This window comes from Gossypium arboreum, chromosome 5 (genome assembly GCF_025698485.1).
Source record: "Gossypium arboreum isolate Shixiya-1 chromosome 5, ASM2569848v2, whole genome shotgun sequence".
Taxonomy (NCBI): Eukaryota; Viridiplantae; Streptophyta; class Magnoliopsida; order Malvales; family Malvaceae; genus Gossypium; species Gossypium arboreum.
In genome coordinates this window covers 32,611,047-32,635,833 of record NC_069074.1, presented here as the reverse complement: position 1 = coordinate 32,635,833, position 24,787 = coordinate 32,611,047, and the positions used below count along the sequence as shown (strand labels likewise).

Genomic DNA, 24,787 nt, shown 5'->3' with positions numbered 1-24,787 from the left:
ATTAGTGAATCGGGTTGTCATTAATATCTTGGAAGACTGATTCCGAGATTTCCAAATGTTGTAGCTTCAATAAGATTGATACTATAGAAAGCTCCACATTTGGGCAGCTTTTGGTCAATCTTCATCCATCAGCTTGCAAAGGATCCGAATCCCATGAAAGCCAGAGTGTAGTGGAAGGAGGAAGCCTTCCAAACGGCGCCTTGAGAAGAAGGGCAAAAGAAAAGGATCTGTTGCAACCCGTTCTACATCTCATATGGATCTTCCATGGTGTTTTCACACAAGAGCCCATTGGTTGAGGATGATCGAAAGCACGAGATATGTAACTTCCATTCGAAGAGTGATGCCATGTGAGTGTTACCTTTTTTATCAACACCACGAATTGGAATCATGGATATTGCCTTCCAGTCATCCTCGTTAAACAATTCGTCTCCGGCAATCTAAAATTAGGGTTTAATCAGAGACAAAGTTAGAAAATTTTTTTATTGAGGGTAGTCCGTGGTTAGAATTAAATTATATACTTTTTATGATAGTAAAAAGGTAAATTTACTATTTTAATAGTTTATATCTTTATAATTTTAAAAGATTAAATCAAAATTTTATCATTTGAGGGGGTTAAAGTGTAATTTTACTATTACTAATTTAGAAATTTATTAATTATAAAGGGCTCAAATAAAAAATTTCCAATTTAAAAGAATCAGGCACCTGCAAACCCCTGACCCCGCCCTTAGATTTAACAAGCATCAATCTCTCCCGCAATCTAAAATCATCATATATATATATATATTTCAAATCTAAACATACAATTTAACATATTTTCAATATTTACATTATATTATATTTAATTTTTCTTACTATATAAGTTATAATATATATAATGAAACATTGTACACTTGAAATCTAATTGTGCCAAGGTTTGTGCTCCAAATTCAAAGCTTGAAATTCACTCATATTTTAAATGAGTTTAATTTTTTCAAACCATTTTAAATTTAAGTAAATAGCCTAACTCTTAAACATGCCTAATAATAAATATTATGTAATTTAAGTAAATATTTCATAGGTTAAAATGCATGAAAAATTATCTATTATAAATAACATATACTTATATTCTAAAAATAAAATATATGTTATAAAATTAACATACATTATTATTATTATATAAAATAACTTTTAAACTTAAATAAAGTAGAGGTATATTTGAGAGCCATAAGATAATTGAATTTGAGCGTAATTGTTTATAACAATTCGTGTAACTATCTCAATTTTCACTTTCTCAAGAATTGAATATTGTAATTGAGGTGTTCCAATTACACTAAATTAAGTAGAATCCGCTAATTATAGTTTTATACAAACATGTCACAAAATAAGTAATTATAGGCAATTACACCCAAATTTAATTACTAAGTCTTTTTTCAAACACACCCTTAAAGTAAATTACACCAGTGATCAATCAATTCTGTGTAAATTGTTGTGAAAAGTTTGTTAATTTTGTCATCAATCTTTGTTAGGTGAATTACAAGAGGAAAGTAAAGTCCTAGCAGTAACACAATTAACCCGATTCAAACCCAAATCATACCTGAAGTGATAAACACTCTGACCATCATGTCAACACATACATCCTCAAATTTTTCTTCATGCTTTAAAAACAAAAGAACATATATATTGAGATCTTTTTGTCATTACAAATTTAAAGAGGGGGTGGGTTACAAGGGGTCAATTTCTTGATCTTTTGATGTTAATTTACAATAACTTCACTACTCCAACTATAGTTTTGTTGGCCACGGTGAAATTTTTTTAACTTCACAAATAACAATAAAAATATATTTTATATTAATTTTAAAATATAAAATTAATTAAAAATAATACAAGTCAATATTTAAAATTGTTTGTGGATTAAAAAAATTGTACCGGTAGTAAATAGGATTTAATTCTTAATTAATATGAGTACAACTAGTCATATTTAAATTAATCATTTCTACCTTAATAAGTGGTTGAGGGTTTGATCCTCGCTCTGAGTATAGAGCAGCTTTAAAACTCGTGGCTAACATCTACCCTCTTAATGAGCCTACAAAATATGAAGAATTAATTACTTGGCCTGCTTCGATAAATATATTGAGAAATTAATAATCATTTACAATTTAAAATAAATTTCAATAATATTTTATAGGTAAATTTCGGATCAGACCAAATTTAAATACAAATTAGTGATTTCAACTCGAATTAAAATTGGTTTGTATGAATGCCTTGTGAAACGTAGTGGGCTTATTGAATTATTTGGTTGATTGTAAATTTTATTCATTTGAATACCTATTACAAGTAAATGCACCAAAAGATATTGAAATTAAATATATAAATTGAATTATTTCTACAAAATTAAATATATAATTTGAAAATTTCCTTTTAAATTTGATTTTTCAAAATAATTTATTTATCAATATCAAATATCTTAAAGGGAAAAATAGAACACATGTCTAAGTCCTATTCACCTTGCTTTTTCTCTCTTCTTAACATTTTTAGGTAATTGGACCAAAAATGTTAATAGCGGTAAAGTTTAAGGTATTAATTAGGTACCTGTATGTGAAAATTGGTATAGTTTAGGGGCTAAAACGTGAATAGAGCCTAGTTTGAGGTGTTTATTCAATTAAGCCTTTAAGAAGAAAAAAAACAAGGATAAACTCCATAATTGATCACCCAACTTTCATAATTTTTTATTTTGAACATTGAAAATAAAAAGCTTACAATATGGGCACTATCGTTACATACTTTTATTAATTTAGTCGTTGTCGTTTATATACTTTTATTATCTTAATCACTTACAATTAATTTGCCATTACATACACTCATTTTACTCAACCAACTTTGGTGAATTTTCATTTTGGTCACTCATTTTATCATTTTAATTTCTTTTAATTTTTTATTTTTAAGAATTAAATTTAGTTTTTTTCAATAAGGAAAGCCAGAGAAAATCTAGGTTAGAAATTTCATTTTTTTAATTTCCCCTTTTTAGAATTAATTTCTGTTTTTCTCAATAAAATGAAAGGAAAAAATTGGGTTTACATGAAATTACTCGAGTTTTTATAGAAAAATTTAAATTTTTCAAGAAAAATTAATTTATCTTTTTCATTTCCTTTTAGAGGAAAAACTTGAGGTTTTATAAAAATTACCTGGATTTTCTTTCAGAGAAAATCTACAATTTTATAAGGAATTATTTGGGTTTTACGGAAAAAGTTTAATTTTTACTTTGAAATTAAGGTATAAGTGAAAACTTGAGTTTCATTTCAACAGCTAAATAACTCAATTCTACGTAAAAAAAATAAATTTATCTCTAAAAAGGAAAATAAGTGATCAAAATAAAAAATTATTAAAATTGGGTGACTAAATTACATGCATATAATGACATATTAACCACGAGTGACTAAAATGATAAAATTATGCAACAATGTTGGTCATATTATAAACTTTTTATTTTCAATATCTAAAATGAAAACTTATGAAGATTGAGTGACCAATAGGTAAACAAACATTCACAGTGAGGAATGAAGTCCCTTACGGTCGTCCCTACAGTATCATAGAGATTATAGTGGAGTCTTCTCTCTCTTTGCTTCCATTTTCATGGCTATTTCTGTCCTCATCCCACATATCTCCATTGAAATAGCCTCGTAATTTCTTCCCCACATTTTCCCTCCTCTGTTTTTTCTTTTCCATTTTAAACCAAAATTTCTTATCAAACACGGTGAATTTGCAGTGAAACAACTAACTTAAACCACCACCCATGGATCGTCTCAATGGCCCTCCCCGCCTCATGATAGTTTCAGATCTTGATTTCACAATGGTATTCAAAAAAGGAAAAAAAAAATCCCTGTTTCATAAATTAAAATCAATCATTGAATTCCAAGTGATTTTCATCTTTCTTTTTCAATTTCCAGGTCGATCATGAAGACCCCGAGAACCTTTCCCTTCTTCGATTCAACGCTCTTTGGGAAGCCTATTATCGCCACGATTCTTTGCTGGTGTATTCCACTGGAAGGTCTCCGAGGATTTATAAACAGCTGAGGAATGAGAAGCCCCTTTTGACCCCAGATATAACCATAATGTCCGTTGGAACCGAGATTGCTTATGGAGAACCAATGGTGCCTGATTATGATTGGGAGCAACGCTTGAATCTCAATTGGGACCGAGATATTATTACTCAGGAAACTGCTAAGTTTCCTCAGCTTATTCCTCAGGCATGTTTCTTTACTCTTCATTTATTTATTTTCGCAAGAAAAAATGCCAATTTAGCTTTTGTTTCTAGTTCAGCTAAGGATCGAGCTCAGACTCGAATAGTTTACGAAGTTTTCAAAGATCGATCCTTACCTGTCAAACATGGATTTTGGTACAATTACTTCTAAATGAGAATCTGAGCTCATAAGCTATTCGAGTTCGAGTTCGATTCAAAAAGAAATCTGTTTCAGTCTTTCTCGAATAAGTTCGAATAGCTCGAATGAGTTGAATTCGAGTATTAAAGCCTAATCGATTTTTTTTTAGTATATGTTTTTTATTCTTAATTAAGTGTTGAAAATTTGAATTCGAACTTGAACGACATAGGTTAAGGTTGTCCCTTGTAGGAGATTTGAGCACCTTTCTCAGGTTGGGTGTTTTTGCTAGTGGCTAATTCGTCTTTGGAATTAGTTTTATTTGTATCAGTTCCCTTCCCCCTTTATTTTGAAACCCCTTGTTTTTGGTTTTTCTAACAAAACTCATTTTTCCTTTAAAGAAAATATTTCATTGGAAGTGACTCTTGACAATTTTGAATAACAAAGTGTAAGAGTTTCAGTTTATAGATGGTAATTATATTAGAGTGCACACCTATTTTATTCGGATTCAGGTATGTCAGATATGGACATGTATATGGTATGTGTATGCTCAATTTTTTAACGTTTTTCCATGTATCTGGAGAGTCATATATGAGTATGTTCGAAAATCTATGTTGCTTTTACTCTTTGTTTTTCTTGAAGTTCCTGTGTCTGATATATATATATAGTATATATCTGGATGTAACATATGAAAAAGGTTTTGAAAATTAAGTGTACCCATTTTGAATACGCAGCCCTATCACTCATATCCGGGTTCGAGTAATATAAAAATAGATAATCATTACAAAAGCTAACAACTTCGTGTTTTCTTTGCAGTCAGACACCGAGCAACGACCTCACAAGGTTAGCTTTTTCTTGGAGAAGCCTAATTCATTAGAAGTAATCAAGGCACTTTCAGAAAGTCTAGAAAAACACAAGGTGAGATTGTGTGTTTCTTTTTAATGAAATACACTTAATCACGAGATAAGAAAATTTGCATGAGAAAGCATGTTTGGATAAGGGATTTGAAAATTTTTCGGGTGGCTGCCTGGTCTGGGAACACTTCTACCTTGTACAGTTGTACTATGTTACTCCTACTTTTCATTTTTCTTGACATACAATATTTGAAAGTTGACACTCATGTCCGATAAATGGATATGAAATAAAACCTCCAAAGATCTTCTAAATATATGGAAAAACTTCGAAAATTTTTATTATCTCCTTATCAAACAGATATCCATATCTGATAAGACACTCGAGTCAAAGCAACTTAGTTCTTACACTAATGTATTGAATATTTCACACATGGATGCTTTAAGAAAAATGAAGAATCTTGACATCATAGATATTTAATGGTGTCTCATGAATGGCTTTTGATCTTAATATCTTCTTTTGGCAGCTAGATGTTAAAATAATTTATAGCCATGGGACAGCATTGGATGTATTACCAAAAAGTGCTGATAAAGGCCAAGCGCTTGCATATTTGCAGAGAAGGTTTAAAGCTAATGGAAGAGTTCCACTTAGTTCACTTGTCTGTGGTGACTCTGGAAATGATGCTGAGCTTTTCACCGTTCCTGACGTATTTGGTGTGATGGTAAGCATACGGTTGAGAAAAAAAATTATAAAAGCAAAAATCAAATCAAATCTCAGTGTTTGGCTTGATTTTGATTAGATTTTTGTTTTAGTTGATTCAGTTTCAATTTGGGTATGACTTGAATGCATTTGATTCTGTTTGCAATTCATAAGTTGAAAAACTATAATTAATCGAATAGATTCGAACTGAGTCAAATTTTATTTTATATTTAATTTTTAATGTTTAATAATATAAAAATGAATATTTTATTTCTAAATTAGTAAAAATAATTTTAAAATACTATGTAAATAGTTTACCAATGAACTTAACTGACCAAATCAGTGAATTTGGTTTTGGTTGGTTCAGTTATTAATGGTATTGAATTAGGGATGGCAATGGATGGTGTGGATTTGATATTTGTGGATTCGTATAATAACCAAATTTGGATATTCTAATTATAGCGGATGCTGATATTAATTTGTGAATATCCATTATCTGAATCAGCTTTATTTTTGCAGATAATGGATATAGATATCTGAATTGACTATTTGAATCTATTATGCTATTGTGGATAATGGATTCAAATTTGGATATCTAAATCTATCATCCACTTTGTTTCTAAAATTATCTTGACTTTGTAAGTTCAGATATTTAGCAGATTCAGATATCAGGTTGATGATGTTACTTAAAATGGATTTGGATAGTAGTAATCGAATTCAGTCTAGATAATAATCGGATTAAAATTTAAAGCAGTTTTGCTACTTTGATTAGGATATTTCATTAATTAACCACAAATTTCTTTCAAAATTGCACTAAACTGAACAGTTTCACTGCTTATTATGCAGCTTTCAACCCATTATCGTTTCCATTCTTCAGGTTGGCAATGCACAAGAAGAGTTATTACAGTGGTGTGCTGAAAATGCGAGAAACAATCCCAACATAATCCATTCGACTGAGAGATGTGCATCTGGAATAATACAAGCCATTGGGAAATTCTCTTTTGGTCCAAATGTGTCTCCCAGAGATATCAAAGATTGGGGAAAATGCAGAGTAAATGTTTTGAGTCCTGGTTATGAAGTTGTGAAGTTCTATTTGCTTTACGAGCGATGGCGACGTGCTGAAGTTGAGAAGTCTGATCAGATTTTGCAGAATCTTAAATCAAGCTTTGTATGTCTCTTTTCTCTTCTCTTTCATTGATTTAATATTTGTTTTGCTATCAATAGGGTTGGGGTAGTGCAGATTCAAATATTTATGAAAACCCTTTTACAGATTTGAATAATATTCGAATTAAGATATTATAATTAATATTATCCAAAACAGAAGCAAATATAACTCTTGGATGTCCATTATCTGAGTCCACTTTAATTTTTAATTTTTTGACTTGTTAGATTTAGATATTTAATGAATTTGGATATTTGATAGGTTAATGCTATTTGAATTCGGATAGTGACACTTGGATTTTATATGGATAAGAAATGGATTCAACTTTTAAAGTAATGTGAATCAAATATTACAAAAATATATAGATAGATAGATAGATAGATATTCAACCCATTATCATCTCTAGCTATGAATTGCAATGACCTGATAATCTCTGCTTGGATATCTGTATGTCCATAGCTTGATCTTGTCCAGCTATACTAGTTGGATGCAAGTGTTGAACACGGATATGTGATCAGCATAAGTATGTTCAACTTTTTAAAAGATTTTCATATATTTTGGAGTTCATAGATTTATGTTCATTTTAAAAAAAAGAAGACTCAAATAGCTGATAGTTAATTGATCAAGTCTTTTCTGTTTAGTATCCATTAGGTACTTTTGTCCATCCCTCTGGAACTGAGCAACCAATGAGCAAGTGCGAAGATATGATGAAAAGATTATATGGGGATAAACAAGGAAAACAATATTGTATTTGGCTGGATCGCGTTTCAACATCACAGATTGGTTCAGATGCATGGCTTGTGAAGTTTGATAAATGGGAGTCAACTGGTATGATTTGTTTGATCTTTACTCTTTATAATCCCACATTTTTTTCCTTATGAACCACTTACACCTTTGACCGGGAAGTGTTGGACATGAATATGGTTCCGACATGATAAGATACGTACTGGACACACATGGCCACAAAAAATAGAAAAAATATCCGACATGTTGAAACACAGGAATGACCTATGTTACTTGAACTCAGGTGTCTTTATAATCCCTATTTTATGAGGTCTTCTTTTTTCTTTTCTATTTTGAGGTTTGATTTAAAAAATAATAAGTTCTGTTTTGGGAACTAATGTGGCTTTTTAGAAACAGTGCAGTTCATTGGCTTCTTTGGGTCAAATATGCAAATTGATCAATGATATAGTTTGAGTATCTAATAGTTGTTCGAACCGTTTTAGCATTCATGTTGGATATTAGCATTTTTTGCTATACCATTCATGTTGGATACAGATATATATATATCCAACAGGGATATAATTAATCTTTTTCAAAGTTTTTCATGTATTTAGAGGTCCTTGAAGGTTCATACCCAAAAACGTTCGGGTATGAATGTCGGACACAATTGCTTTAAGAAAAATCAAGAGTCAAAATAACATAAACAGAGTATCCTGGAAATAGTTTTCTTCTGTTTGTGATGCTCTCTAACCTGTAAAACAAGAAAGTGGCTCAACATTTTGATTTGGAGCTAGCACATACGCAGAGCCTCCTGGAAATAGCTTTCATGAAAATTGTTAAGAGGCCAACATCTTACTGTTCAATTCATTACGTGTATACCACATTTTTTCCCAGTACAGCAGAGGTTGTGATTCAAACCCTAGACCTGTTGAATGCTTTCTCTTAAAGGCGGCTTTATCAATTCATAATGTTGTGATCCAAAACCTAGATTTGTTAAAATATATTCTCTTAAAGATAGCTGCATGAATGGGGGCTCCGAGTTCTTTTTGTATTCTCTTTTGCTAACCAACTTTTTTTTTAAGAAAAATAAAAAATTGAAACATTGTAGATGTTTCTCATAAGCTATTTCTTAATCATCTTTCCAGGTGAGGAAAGACATTGCTGTCTTACAACAGTCTTACTGAATACAAAGGTATCCCCTCTCCCCTTCATTAACTTAATTCATTTCTAGTTATCTGTTTAATCGGGCTTGTATACATCTCCAACATAGGTTTTTATACCCATATATCGAATGCAAGTGTTAAATATGAGTGCTTCAAGAAAAATAAATAATTGACAGTTAACAGGTTTGATAACAGTCATTAACTGATTTTTTTGTATGCTCTTGGCTTTCAGCAAGCTGAAGAAGGCTTCACATGGATGCACATACATCAGACATGGTTGGATGGTATGGAAACAAAGCATCGAACTGTTTGGTTTCTCTAAGCCCCCTACCTGACTATGTAGGGGAGAGCATAAGTCGGTTAAAACTGAATCAATTCGTTTAAATCGGTTTCAGTTTAAATGGTTTTGGCAGTTAAATTGAGTTAGGGTTGGTTAATTTTATTATGCCAGTCGGTTATTGGTTATTGAATTTCGTAATTGATTGACTTAACTGTCCTAATATTTAATATTTTTAATTATAATATATTATAAAATATACTTCATAATATATTTTAAATAAAAAATTGAAAGAGTTCGTTGGTTTGAAAATTTTTCAGAAGCTAATCCTAAGTTCTTTGATTTTGGTTAAAAAAATAGTTGGATGTATTTAATTAAATTAAAATTTCGATTCATAAATTAGATTATCATATTTTATAGACTTGGGAAGGTAATGAGAATCCTTAATTTCTCCTAAGTTGTTTCCTAACATTTATCTAAAAAATAAAAGACAAGAAATTGCAAATAATTTAAATAAATGAGATTGCAATAAAAATAGAGGTGATTCAGTACATTGATAAGATGTTCGAAGCACCAATGGTTTCTACAATAGAGAATGGGCTGAAACTGCTACTACCAACTTCATTTAACATCACTTCGACTGGATAGAATGTTGAGCAATGCCTAAACTGGTCCAGCCTCGGGTCCGAATGACTGCTACCACCTCGGGTGCAGTCGTCTTCAACATAAAACTCTCAGTAATTCGGCTACTATTTCCCTGCCAAATTTATTGAACAGATTCGTCGACAACTCGAATGAATATAAGGCTTTAAAAGTGAAATCCATTCAAAAGCATGGAAGATTTACCCGTGATATAGAAACTCAGAGTTACGGTTACCATAAAGATAAACAAGCCTGGCCTTCTCAGAGTTGCAGATGATGTCGACCTATCGAGAACACCATCAACCATGTGAGTATGGTATATACATGCAATTAATCAGATAGTTCATTCTGGAACCATCGCTAATTAATGGCATCCATGACATTTCATCCACAGGCAGTAAGTTTTTCACATGCATCCATGAATAGTTATCGAAATAAGTAATGGTGAATACCTTGAAACAATGCTCGCACCCGACTCGGTTTTAAGTCCGAATCCCAAGGGGAAGAGTGGATCATAGTGTGAATCCCCAACATTCATCGGTAATTGATCTACAGTTTTGAACCATGTTCTCGGAAGTTTTCCACTGAATCTGTAGTCCCCGTAAAGAACATCAGTCACACCTTGGCCTTCAGTGCCAGGTAACCATGCTGCCACTAGAGCATCAATGGCAGAAACATATGGTTCAATCACAATCGGTCTGCCGGAAATGATAACAACCACACACTTGACAGTTCCGCAGACATTGTTAATGGCACTTGGGCCAGGGTCTATCATCGTAAGGTTTGTGCTATCCCCCGCAGTCTCGGCATAAGGGGGCTCACCAACAACAACAATTGCATAATCAAATTTGTTAGATTTCACAAAGTTGGCATCAGGGCTCTCACGGAAAACAATTTCAGTGCTCTGATCAACAGTAGATTTTATGGCACCGAGGATTGTCGTCCCTAGTCATGGAAAGAAATATTAGTAAATCTATTGCAGTCAAAATCTGGTGAGCTGGCAGTGTTTTGAAAGATAGATTAATAAAGTAAAGCATACCCCTTGTAGAGTTATTGCCATTGAATCCTTGCCAATTAATTGTCCATCCACCACATTGATAACCCAAATTATCAGCATGAGTGCCAGCAACTAGGATCTTTGAAGCTTTTTTTGGAAGGGGCAGTAGAGGTGTACTTCCAGGTTTCCCGTTCTTCAGCAATACAAGTGATTTTCTCACAGCTTCCCTTGCCAGGTCTCGATGTGCCTTGGTATGGGATATCAAATCATTTAAAGCATACAACTTTTACAAAAGAGCACTTCGATGATGATTTGCAGAAAATTAGAAAGACCAACAAATAATGATTGATTTACAGAAAACAAGGTAATGGATATTAAATTTTGGATTTATACAACCAAAGAAAACTGGACAGAGATGAAAATAACTTCGCATGTTACAATATACTAACTAACCTGGCTTCCAAGCTCATTAACTAGACTAAAATCAGCCATAGGTGTCTCAAAGAGTCCCATAGTGAATTTGACTTGCAAAATTCTTTGCACTGCATCATCAATACGATCCATCGGAATAACTTTGCTATCCACTAGATAGGTTAGATCGTCTACGAACTCGGTAAGGTTGAAGGGGACCATGACCTGCAGAACACAGATCAAGAGACTGCAAGTCTTAGAATGCATCCACATGCTGTCAACGTCCGAGTTTTACACTTATCAAAATAATTGCAAGAAAGCAGTTATCTTCGATTTTATTTGAAACATGTCTGTGCAGAAGCTACTAACCATGTCGATCCCAGCTTGAATCGCTGCTTGAACAGAGTATGTATAGTTCGCATGCGGTGGTGAGGTGATCCTGTCTATTCCCTGCCAATCTGATATTACAAAACCCTGAAAATCCATTGAAACAACAATTTGCATTAACAGGAAAATATCATAGTACAAAATTAGCAGTTCTTCCTTTAAGATAATACGGATATATCAATATTTTGGTCCAATGTTTTAAAGAAAAATGGGATTTTCATTATGTTCTAAATTTGCAAATTTTTGTTACTGATAAAGAGCTGTAACAAGGCTCAACCTTAAACTTAAGAGTGTTCTTAAGGAAACCAGAAATCAGCTCACGGTTTGCATGCATCTTTTGCCCATTCCAGCTGGAGTAGGAAACCATGACTGTCGAAACACCCTTGATAATAGATTGAGAATAGGCAGGCATGTACATGCTAAGCAACCCATGCATGTCAATCACGGTGTTGTTTTCATTGATGCCTCGAGTTGTCCCACCATCACCTACAAAGTGCTTCGCACAAGCCGCAACCTTGGCCCTGACAAAAAGGAAGAACGGAATAAAGAGGGAAAACAAGCACTATAAACATGATGGCACATGATGGCACACACTATATTATATACACAGTTTATGATATCGAGGCCTCATTAGTGATGCCATACCAAATATAAGCAGCAGATTGTACTATCTGTGACTAACAAGAAGACTAGATAAACCATGATATTCAGGGAGCATCTAAGGCAAATGAAAAGGGAAAGCAATGCAAGATTGAATCTAGTACTTATCTAGATCACTGGACTTTTGAGGAGTATGACGAGGAGTGTGAATCTATGGCATTAGAAAAAGAAACTTAGAAGAGTAGCTCCTCGGAGTTAGAACCATTATCAAAGGAATTCTAAGAGTATATACAATTCTACAATACGAAAGTACGTTAACTTGGACAAGTTTCATACTTCCCACCAACGTATGGAACCCCCTTGCGCCACGTAGAAGGAGGATCTCCTTGCAACCCAAGTATGATATCAGTCATCTGTTCCACAACTTTATGATCCTCACTGTAGCTTTCATAACACCGACCCCACCTTGGATCTCTACATACCTATAAAGAAAACGCCAAGAAAAAAGGGTTGTATTGCGGCGGTGGTGAATTCAGATGCAGCAAGCATGCGGAAAAGTTGCAATTACTAGACGCAACCATCTGATCTTATTAAAAGTATATAAATTACCGCGATGCATGGAGCAAAAACATAAGGAATCCCGGTAGCTCTCACTTCAAGAGCAGTTGCAGCACCAATCTTCTTCACCAGCTCAGGATCTCTGCATATTCATTCGAATGGAGTTTACGGTTGAATTGAGGAGCAATATTAGCTTGACTCTATCTTTCCTTTCAGGAAAATGATAGTGAAGTTCCTCGAATGAAGATATAAATGCGACATCATTTAATTGACCCAAAACTGTTACTAATGTAATCCTCTTTGTTTCTTTTGATGGCAACATCGTTTCTAAGCTTTCAACTAAAGAATGGAAGGTTAAAAGAGTAAAAAAGTACAATAATTTAATGATTCTACAATAAATATCAGCAGAAACTGAATCAAAATCTATGCTTACCCGGTTGCACCGAGCCCCACGTTATGTGGAAATATTGTAGCATTATAAACATTGTTATGTCCATGAATAGCATCAATGCCATAAATCATAGGAATTCCTAAGCGACTAGACAGAGATCCGTTCTGAAAAGCATTAACCATATTGATCCAATCCTCGGCCTTAGCCTCTGGAAGCGGTTCGCTTCCACCACCACTTAACACACTCCCTGTGAAAGAAACAAATGCTGTCAATTACAAACTGTAAACTGATATGCTATGTTATCCGGCCTTCGGGTTGACTGACAGTACAGGCATACTGAATTTTTTTTAATATATATAGAGGATCACCCGAATATGCCTCTACCATGTGTACATCATCAAAGAGAAAGAAAAATCCGAACATATCAGATCAAAAGATTGATAATGAACCAACATTCAAGTATACCCAAACTATAACTCGAAGCAATAAATGTATGAGTAGATAATAGTGAGCATTACTTTCTAATATGTGGTATCATAATATTACTATTTTAAGGTTGCTACATACGAATTGTGGCAGACCACCCCATTAGCAAACAATAATCAGAACCCACAAAAAAAGGGATGAAAATCATTGCCAAAAAAAAGTAACCAGAACTAAAACAAAGGATCAAAAATAAAAATAAAAATGGTGAAAATTATTATTACCAACGGAGTAATCTCTGAGTATCTGTTCAGTAGCAACACTTCTATCAATCTGGGCCATTTGACCAATCTTCTCAGCCAGTGTCATTTTGGACATTAGATCCTTAATTCTAGCAGCTACTGGTTGCTTGGGATCTTTGTACTTTACATACTCAGCTCCCACCGCCATTGCCAACCATGAAATCCACACCACCAGCTTCACCAAACTCATCCCCATCTAAAAAAAAAGAGCAAAAACCCAGTATTTCAGAGGATATAAACAGCAAAGTTTTTGAAGTTTTCTCGGCATCCAAACAGGATGGGTGAAAGAGTAGGAACGTGGTTAGCATCTTAAGTTAAGAAACCAAGAACACGATAGCTACGACATTGCCTTAAAAAAAAGGGAAAAAAAGAAAGAAGAAATCTTACATATGAAAGCAAAATAATGATACCCTTTTTAGCTGAGAAAGAAAGTAATATATTAGTGAAATGCTTTAATTTATGCTTTTCTGAAAGTGAAAATCTGCAGCAAAGTTTAGATTTTTGGTTTTTGGCTTTTTCTTTTATTTGAAGGTGAAAACTTGAAAGAGGAGACAGAACAAATAAATTATTAAAAAGGGACGGTTTTCTTTTTTCTTAAACACATTTAAAAAGTTTAAAAATTAATAAATAAATATTCTGAGATAAAAATATGGATTAAAAATCGGATCGGTTGAATCTTAAATTCAATTTTACCAATTTGTATTAATAAATTATTTCTTTTTCACTTATGAATGTGATCATTTTAGTAGTATTATTATTTTATATTTTTAAGATTTTAAAAAATTATATTTTGGATTTAAAAAAAAATCGTGGGAGCTGAGTTTTAGATAGTAAATGAGTGTAGTTGAAAAGTGGGGGTTTCCATTTCATTCATAATCTTGATTGGCTCTAAGGATTAGTTGATCCAATCATCTTTATTTTTATTTTTTAACCCTTCATTTTGCCCATTTACTTTGAATGTTTATTTTTATTATTATGTTTATACGTAAATAAAAATTAGTTTTATTTTATATCTATGAAATTAATAATTTTGTTTATTTTTAACTAAAAGTAGTAATGAGATTAAAATAGATTCGTGGTGGTAAAATGAGAATAGAGAATAATTATTAAAGAAAAGTGTATATATGGTAAAATATTAAAATATTTTACAAATTATATTTAAATTAAATAATAAAATATATTTATATTTATGCTAAGTGATAAATAAAAATTATAAAATTTTATTAAAAATTAAATCAAACAAATTATTTATATTATATTAGATAATAAAATTATGCATTGATTTTCAAAATACTTTTAAAACAAAAATTATTTTTGAAATAAAAGTATTACTAAATAAAATATTTTTGATTTTTTAAAAGTGTTTTTGAGCAATATATATATATATATATATATTGCAAAAACACTTTTTACCAAAATTGAATCGGGCAAATTTAACTTTTGTATAAAAATTTTTTTAGTTCAAAAATATTTTTGAGAAGTAATATTAAATTAGCTTATGTTATATATATTAAATAAAAATTATATTAATAATAAAAAATGATTGGGGTAAAAGAAGAATTACCCCAATTTTTGGACTTCTGTGGTATTCACTACTCACTATAGCATTGAACTCCACCCAAAATTTTGGAGTTTAGTGACAACTTTTTCAGACATACTAATTTGGTACTGCGTTTTAGTGGATTTTTCCTTTTATACTTTTAAAATCTCAATAAATTTTGGTTGGTTGAGTGGAGAAATAGAAAGTTTCAGAAAGGAATAAAAATTTAAAAAATAAATTTTAAGTGCATTTAGTAAAAGAAAAAAATTAAATAGGCATTATTTTTATCTTAATGCTTAAAATTAATCTTTTAAATTGGGATAATAAGAGGAGAGAAAATTAACTTTTCTAAATTGGAATGATAAAAGAAGAGAAAATATGAAAGAGTTGTATATTAATTTAAAATTATGTATTTTTCAAAAGTTTTATTATATTTTCTCTCATTATATCAAGCAATGAAAATTATTTCTTCTTTCAATTTTTTATATTTTCTATCAAACAAATTATATTTTTTTTATCTTTCTACTTTTCTACCCTTTAATTTTCTAAATTTTATTTTCACTATTGCAAGTAAAACTTAAAAGTGGGATTGCATCCGAAGGGAGCTTGAACCTCGAGCAATATATTTTACCTTTATGCCTCATTTAGTTATTAGTGTAATAACATAAAGAAAAAAATAATAGTTAGATATAAAATATAGAATATTTAATACATTATGAAAACAAAAATATGAGTAATAACTCTTGTAAAAAAAGTGAAACTTTTTCATTCTCTTTGCTAAAAATAACTCATAAGAGTAGCTAAATATTATCAGTCGAATTAGTTTATTGTTAACTCATATACTACAACATGTGTAAAAAATAATACCTCTAGCATTAGCGTGTTTCAGTTATAATCTTACACAGTACTTTATCTTTATATTTTAAATAAAAACAATAAAAAACGACAAATGATGAGATTTGAACCTATGCTGTCAATATGCATAAAAAACTGAACTTAACCACTCCAATAAACATTTGATTTGTATATGTTAGTTTATTTGAGATTCAGGAAATAATAGATTAGATTATACAAACGTAATTATTCTATAACTTGTGTCCAATCTTGATGTTACAAACAAAGGGAAGAACTTATCTTCTTTCTTTTATTTTATTACCTTCCTCTCTCATATATTTGATTTCTAAAACGGATTATTAATCTTTTTAACTTTTCAAAGAATTATTCATTAATAGTTATGAATGATTCATTTTTTTCAATCTTTTGGACTTTGATAAATTACAGAGTAACATTATGAAGAAAATATGATGTTGGACTATGACATTCTACAACTCAGATACTATCTTAGATTGAAAAGCTTGCTATGTAGTACTCCTTCCCAAGGACCATGAGTTGAAAAGTCTATAAAAGTTTGTAGAGAGTGAAATTTGTCTTCTGCAATGCATTAAACCCAAATTTTCTCCCAAGCAGCTTGGCGATGATGGTCTTGCCCATACTAATCTCCATGAGGGACAATATTCTATCCGAGAATTTAATTGGTGAAATTCCATCTATCAAATCAATAATCATATCTCGGGTTTTTTACTAAAAAAGTACAATAAAAAATAAAAAAAATTCAAAATAATACAACATAAAAAGTAATTACCAAAATAGTATGCTCAGGGTGGTCACTCCACTGTGAGAGGCGGCACCACCCTAATTTCTGACAATGAACAGTAAAAAAATACTGAAAACGAAAAAAAAAAAGGTGATTTGGGTGCCAGAGGCGGCACCGGTTGTGCCTCTGGCAGAGGTGGCACCTAAGCAGTATAAAAGCAAGTAGAAGCAGCAACTCCGGGAGCAAGAAGCAGCAGCAAGGAGAAGAAAATAAAGGGAAAGAAAGGAGAAGAGAAGAAGAAGAAGGAGAAGGAAAAAAGAAAGAAAGAAAAGAAAAAAGAAGGTATAATTTTTTTTAAATAATGGATTTTTTATTGTTTTTGTGTTTTTGCTGTTATTATTATTGTTGATTTTATTATTTTTGTTGTTAGTTATTATTATTGTTAGTAAACCCTTATTATTATTATTAGTAAAAAACTCTAATTATTGTTAGTTATTATTATTGTTAATTTATATTAATTTTGTAAAAAAGAAAAACCCTAAAAAGCCTATTTATGTTATGTAAAGAATGTATTGTTTTTTATGTAACTTATTTGTTATATGTGTTTTAGGTGGGTTTTTTACCCTAATAATATAAAAAATAAAATAAAATAGCAAAATAGGTTGTTTGAAAGATTAAGTACCATTTTTGGTACTTAATCTTTTATTTTATTTTTTATATTATTAGGATAAAAAACTCGTTTCAGGTTGATTAGATGAAATTTATGAAATTTATTTGGCATGTTATAGATATTGTTAGAAATGGCAACATATTTGGTATTGCCTGATGAAATAACAACTTCAGCACAAAGGGAGAAAGTTGATAAGATGATGAGAGAAGAGCAAGATTACAGAATGAAACCAGAAGAAAACATTGTTCAACACGTTATCATAGTAAATAAAAGGATGCAAGAAGTGTTGTGGAAAGGTCATGAAATGATTAGGAAGAATAAAGTTCAATACTTAACCCTTAAAGGGACATTAATAGAACAGGAACATCAAATCATTTTAGACCAACTTTGGAAGACATTGGTACCACGAACCTATTGGAATCTAGTTATATGCTTCGTAAAGTTTATAATCTCTTATGGAGCAAAGAAAATAGCGAGACAAAATATAGGTTCACGAAAGTTGACTGGGAAGCAAAATATGATTGACATACCATGGATGGATAAATTAGATGTTAGGAAATTACCAAGAAAATTTCTAATTTCAATACCCGTTATAAAAATTGAAGAGGAAGAAGATCCCGAGGAATTGCCAAATTGGATTGTAGAAGATGAATATGAAGAGAATCAAGAATATCTAAATTGGATTGTACAGTATTTCCCAGAGGAAGATACATAGAGCTCAAGAACATAGAGCTCAAGATCTCACTGCGTATGGTGAGGAACATAGAGCTCAAGAACCGTGCATGGTGGCTCCAATATCGTACATTGATAGTGAATTGACTATACGTGGAATCGATATCGATCTTAATGTTACACCCGATATGGATGTGGTTGGTGATGATGGTTATGATAGTAGTGATCCTTGTTATCAAGAGGTCGATAGTGATAGTGATCTCGATGTGGACGATGTCCCCAATGATATTGATGATAAAGACGTGAATGACGATGGAAACATTAACGCGTCTTCGGTCGGGAACCAAATGCGACGTGTTGTGATTCACAATAATATTGGGCCACACATGTCGCTCATAGACCTCGACGCGGCTCATGTAGCCGAGTTCCCAGAGTACTCTGAAATACTTCCTGCTCACCGACTGGCCGTAAATCTGATCCTGAGGAGTTATTCGTCGGCCAGAGATTTGAAAGTAAAGAAGAGTGCATATTTGCTATTAAGCGGTATAGCATGAATATATCAGTAGATTATAAAGTTGCAGTGTCTAAACCGACATTATATATTGGGGAGTGTTGGAAGTCGGCAGAAGGCTGCAATTGGCAGGTACGAGCTGCATTTATTCAAAATTCGCAGATGTGAGAGATACGTAAATTTGTTGGGCTGCACACATGCTCATCAACACGTATGACAGAAGATCATCGAAAACTTGATCCTAAAACTATCTGTACGTGTATCATGCCAATGGTGAAGGACATGCCGACCATTAAAGTTTCGGTACTGATTGCCAAAATGCAAGCACGATTTCAATATCGAGTGTCATATCGAAAGGCATGGATAGCAAAATAGATGGCAATAGAGCAATTGTATGGGGATTTCGATGCGTCGTATAACGAGCTACAGGAATGGATAGTCGCTATGCAGGAGTACATACCGGGGACCGTCATTGAGTTACAGACACGACCTTATTACAGCCCGAATGACCAACTACAACCGAGAAAAAGAATTTTCCATCGGATGTTCTGGATGTTTGATTCATGTGTGCGCGTATTTCCCCACTGCAAGCCATTTGTGCAAGTGGATGGGACCTGGCTGTATCGAAAATATACACAGATCTTACTTTTTGCTATTGCTTAAGACGGCAACAGAAACGTGCTCCGGATAGCATTTGCCATTGTAGATAAGGAGAACATGGAATCGTGGGAATTCTTCCTTACCAACCTGCGGAGGTATGTTATTAGCAACGATAATATATGCATTATCTCTGATAGAGGGAAATGATTAATTATCGCCATCAAACGTTACGGTGTACCATGAAGATCCGTTTACTGCATCCGTCACATCGCAGCTAACTTCATTAGATATTATAAGAATGCAGACTGGAAAAGAAAATTTGTGAAAATGGGTAAATGATTGCCTTATCTTTTCAATATAAGTTTTTAGGGCAATACTGTAACTTATCTTTTCTTAATACATATACAGCGTATGAGCTAGAGCCACACATTTTTCGCTAAAGAATGACTCAACTTTAGAGTGACATGGAGGGTCAAACGAATACATCTTTCCGACAGTGGTTGGGTCCTATGGAGCCGTGACAATGGGCTCAAAATTTTGACGAGGGCTGTCGTTATGGTCAAATGACCACAAACTTAGTGGAGGGGGTCAATGCTGTATTGTTTAAAACACGACATCTTCTGATTTCAACAGTCTTCTCGGCTACATTCTACAGGTTGACTACCTTGATGCTAAGAATGGGTCAGCAACAAGTTAATTAGATTGAGGCGGGACACGTGTTTTTCGAAGATGTCAGAGATGCAATGGTTGCAAACCGTCGGATGACGAGGTCGATGAATGTAGAAATATATTCACGACGCCTTGAAACGTTTCAAGTTACGGAGACCATTGGTCGTCGACTGGGTATACCACCTAGGTCCTATGGAGTTGATCTCTGGAATAGATAATGCGATTGTAGGAGATTCCAAACACTTCATTATCGGTGTGCGTATGTCGTGGCAGCGTGTGCTAAAGTGAACCTTAATGTTGAACAAGTTGTCAATGATGTGTACACACTCAATCGCACGTTACGTGTATGGAAAAATGAGTTCCTTGTCCTGCCCGACCTGTCTACGTGGGAAGTGCCTCCGACGACTTTCGAACTTGTCCCAGACAGAGGGCTACGCAGGAAGTCGAGTGGTCGTCCGCAATCAACCAGAATCCGTAATGAAATGGACATTAGGGAGAAATCTGAAGGTACGCGTTATGGATTATGCATGTTAGCCGGTCATAGTCGGAGTAAATACCCACAGCGAAACTATCATGTCGGGCAATCGTCACGATCAGGTAGGAATTGAGCTTATGTTGTAATGTATTTATTTTATATTAAAAAATTATATTGCAAATATTCCTCTATTTGTTCAAAATCCAGTCAAGCTATTTTCTCGACTCGCAGTTACGAATTTATTTATATCTAGAGCTACAGAACTCAAAATTAAGATCCGCTAATTTCTCTAGAAACTAAGCTCACATATCTTCTTACCATAAAATTTTCAGAATTTTTGATTTAGCCAATTAGTACAGTTTATTCTTTAAAGTTACCCCTATTTTGCTGTTCCACAACTCTGACCCTTATTCACTAAAAATAAATTATATTACAGTATGGGATTTGGATAATGTTCTTGTCTATTTGTCTTGAAAATATTTTTGTAAAATTTTTAATAATTTTCTGAAATCAAAACAGGGGATTCTAGAATCATTGTGGCTCTGTCTCACAAGAATTCAAATATCTCATAATATGAAATTCTTTTACTTACACCGTTTCTTATATGTGAAACTAGACTCACTAAGCTTTAATTCCATATTTTATCCAGCCTTTAATTCAATTTTTACAATTTTTATTGAATTTTCAAAGTCGGACTACTGCTACTGTCCAAACTGTTTTTGTACAATATAATGATATTTATCATAATATCATTTTCAACTAATCATGAACTCAACATTTCATGGATCCCATGTTCAATTACACAATAAAACTCAATATAATCATCATTCAATTCTCATGAAGTACACATAACCAAACATTCCATCGATCAAGGTAATTTTTACCAATTACCTACACTCAATCAACGAATTAGTCACATATACAAACAAGGTAATGGTTGAGTGTACATTTACTCAACTTGCATAAATAATTACATATGTATCATCTATTTCATATGTCCATGTAATAGTATGTTCCAATTTAATTAATGTTCCAATTAGATTAATGTTGTAATGTATTTAAAGTTTGTTCCAATTTATATTACAAGACTAAGTTTGTTACAAGTTTTTGTGTTTTAATGTTCAAAAATGGCCAAATTAATCAAATTTAGGTTATGGTCAAATTTTGTTCCACTTTTCAAAGTTCCAATTAATCTAATTAAATATATACAAAAAAATACAAACTTTTTAATATCAAAACCCAAGAAACCCCTAAAATTGATGGTTCGATGGTGTGGTCCTAGGGGTATATTTCTGCGGAGGTCGACGTTCACGTCGTGGGTGATTGTGACGACCAACATCCTCTTCAATCGCAGGTGAGGGTGTCTGATACATAGAAGAAAAATCATATGGCTCGAATGGCATCGATAAACTTGAGTCGGGAGGACTGCCATGCTGTGGTCAATACAACCCAGTAGGAGTAGAGTACTGCAGTGGATACGGGCCGGGGGTAGTGCTATAATGCGGTGGATATGGGCTGGGAGAAGTGCTATGTTGTGGTGGGTATGACCCAAACATATCAAACTCGTAATTGTATCCGCCCTCTAACGAGCCCGGAAAATAGTTATTTTCCGGAAAATCCGGATGATAAGAAGTATCAACCGAATGTGAATGTGATGACGAGCCCGGGAAATAGTCATTGCTCGCCAAATCCGGATGATAAGAAGTATCAGTCGAATGTGAATGCGATAGCTCGGACTCAGCCTCCAGCTGTACTTCGGGCTCCGGTTCTGGGTCCGGCTCGGGATCTGGTTGTGGATCGGGCTCTATATCGGCCACTGGCTCATATGCCCCAAATCACTGCACGTGCAGGGGGACTATAGTCGACTACCCACCAAGTAAATATGGCTTCCCCATACTAAAGTACCATTATATCTACTCTAACGATGGTCGCAAATCGGAAGACATATCCATCTGAGGTCTTCGAGCCATCCGATTCTCCCACACCGCAACATATCTTCAGTGCGTAACCCCCAATGCTGTCCATGTCTCCCTCTCTTGTTCTTGTCGTGAACCTCCTCCCCCACCTGCATTGGCGGATTCGGGATGTACTGGATACAACCAAACTGTCGTAGTACTCGATCCCCGTGGTACCACTCGACTACATTGAAACTGATAATTGGTGAGTTAGTGCACCACAAATGAGAATCAACATAGGCAGACGAGGGTATAATAGCCACAATTTCTAGTCTACGGTATGGCATCGATATAAACTGCACGATTAAATACCATGATTAAAATTTAACATGGTTGGAGTAAGATGTACAAAGTAATTACATGTCACGAATATTTGAATAGCTTACCCTTTCCCCGGCATGTTTCAATTATCAGACGATATATCGGGACAGTGTACGACCTCCCGATACCCGGATAAATACTCCATCTACGAAAATAATTTTCAAGTAAATATAGTATCGTTAGAATAGTATCATTATAAAGAAATTGTCAATTAATAATAAGTTAAATTTTATCACATGTTAACTAACGAATATACGTATGGTTGGTGACTAACCGATGCCAAGAATGGCATCCCAAAATTTCAGGCCCATTTTCTAGGCCCGGGCCCTACTCGGCCCGAAAATGGGCCTAAAAATTTGCCCAAGCCCGGCTCGACCCGGCCAATATTAAATTTTTTTAACTTATTTTATTAAATAAAAAATTTTAAAATATATTAAATAATCAAATACATTTAAAACAAATATTAAAAAAAGAAACAAATAAAAAATATATTAAAACAATTATTAAAACAATACACAAATTGAAAATATATAATAAAAATTGATTATATTAAAATTAAAATTAAAATATAAATATAATTAAAATAAAATATATATATTTATTATATAATTGGCCGGCCCGGCCAAAAAATTTTCTCGAGTCTGCCCATTTTCTAAACGGGGCTCATTTTTGTGCCCAAACCCATATTTTGGGCCTATATTTTTACCCAAACCCTCCTATTTTTCGGGCGGGCCTTCAGGTCGGGCCGGGTAGCTCGGCCCATGCACACCTCTAAAATCAGCTAACAGAGGTAAATATTGGAGATGAACCTTATTGTTGTTCGAATTGGGCATCAGTACACCCCTTATGATATGCATAATGTACGCTCGAGCTGCGTACACCAACTCTTCTTCGGTAGCATTATCTAACAAATGCTGAAAATTGGCTTTTAGCCATGTAAATTTCAACTTCGAAAAAGTAGACTCAGCATCGCCGGGCGAGGCTCCTAGTAGGCTATAACAAAGTTCAGCTGGCTCAGCTATCGCACTTACACCCGTGACAGCATCCCCGTCGATTGGGAGCCCAAACTGTAATGCAACATCCTCCAGAGTGACTGTGCACTTCCCACACGGCAAATGAAAAGTGTGGGTCTCCGGTAGCCAACGCTCGACTAATGCGGATATTAAATCGTACCACAAATCGATCGTCCGGGTCAATGCTGCTAACCCAAATCCAGCTAGCTCCAAGTAGGGCATTAGTCGTGCATCCGGGGAATATCTTACACTATTCACCCGGCCCCTTAATATGCGGTACGAGTCCTGACAGTGTTAAATTACAGAAAATAGTTATAATAACATAGTTTATTTCCTTAAATTACGTAGATCTTTTTTTAATGGAACCCATGGTTAACAAATAACAATATATTACCGTATTATTAACTGTGTCACATATGTGAAGAAGTTCCTTATTGATCAATGAAGCCATTGCGATGCCTGCAGTTTCAAAATAAATTTTAGTTATTAATTTTAATGTTTGATTGATTTTAAATATTTATTAGAATAACTTACAAAAAAATAGCAAACAATTTTTTGACAACATATTTTTTTGCTATACTAGATTAAAAATTAAATATATCCAACTTAAATACAAATATTTTTATTATTATTTTAAAATGATAATAAGTAAAATATTTTCAGATATTATTTTTAAAATATATTATTTTCGTATTTTATTTTTTATATTATTTTAGCAAAAATGTTTCAAATGTATTATTTAAGTGTTTTTATATTAATTTAATAAACAACCCCGATTTTGGCATTTTCTTCTTATTTTTTATTTTCCTATCTTATTTTTTAAAATAT

The 24,787-nt window shown here is 33.1% G+C and overlaps 2 protein-coding genes across 2 annotated transcripts; one reads left to right on the top strand and one right to left on the bottom strand.

Annotated features, from left to right (window-relative positions):
• The first annotated feature begins 3,495 nt into the window (after positions 1-3,495).
• On the top strand, positions 3,496-9,540 carry LOC108453353 (sucrose-phosphatase 2-like). Its single transcript, XM_053028257.1, has 9 exons — positions 3,496-3,656; positions 3,743-3,829; positions 3,924-4,223; positions 5,169-5,270; positions 5,731-5,925; positions 6,781-7,071; positions 7,707-7,893; positions 8,934-8,980; positions 9,184-9,540. The coding sequence occupies exons 2-9, from the start codon at positions 3,770-3,772 to the stop codon at positions 9,271-9,273; spliced, it is 1,272 nt and encodes a 423-aa protein (XP_052884217.1). The 5' UTR covers positions 3,496-3,656; positions 3,743-3,769; the 3' UTR covers positions 9,274-9,540.
• Positions 9,541-9,736: 196 nt separating this feature from the next.
• Positions 9,737-14,526, bottom strand: LOC108453352 (uncharacterized). The gene is made up of 12 exons (XM_017751404.2): positions 14,327-14,526; positions 13,922-14,135; positions 13,257-13,461; positions 12,875-12,965; positions 12,602-12,747; positions 11,943-12,186; positions 11,648-11,752; positions 11,321-11,503; positions 10,910-11,114; positions 10,323-10,815; positions 10,075-10,154; positions 9,737-9,985 (listed from the first exon to the last, which is right to left on the bottom strand). Exons 2-12 carry the CDS (start codon positions 14,133-14,135, stop codon positions 9,978-9,980), a joined length of 1,974 nt encoding a protein of 657 aa, XP_017606893.1. The 5' UTR covers positions 14,327-14,526; the 3' UTR covers positions 9,737-9,977.
• Positions 14,527-24,787: the final 10,261 nt, after the last annotated feature.

Excerpts from the sequence above, each read along its gene's own strand:
- LOC108453353 (XM_053028257.1), top strand. The coding sequence starts at position 3,770 with ATGGATCGTCTCAATGGCCCTCCCCGCCTCATGATAGTTTCAGATCTT. Across the intron at positions 5,926-6,780 it reads CTGACGTATTTGGTGTGATG|GTTGGCAATGCACAAGAAGA; the intron begins GTAAGCATACGG and ends TCCATTCTTCAG. Across the intron at positions 7,072-7,706 it reads AGAATCTTAAATCAAGCTTT|TATCCATTAGGTACTTTTGT; the intron begins GTATGTCTCTTT and ends TTTTCTGTTTAG.
- LOC108453352 (XM_017751404.2), bottom strand. The coding sequence starts at position 14,135 with ATGGGGATGAGTTTGGTGAAGCTGGTGGTGTGGATTTCATGGTTGGCA. Across the intron at positions 12,966-13,256 it reads GTGGGGCTCGGTGCAACCGG|AGATCCTGAGCTGGTGAAGA; the intron begins GTAAGCATAGAT and ends ATGAATATGCAG. Across the intron at positions 11,504-11,647 it reads TTCAAGCTGGGATCGACATG|GTCATGGTCCCCTTCAACCT; the intron begins GTTAGTAGCTTC and ends TGTGTTCTGCAG.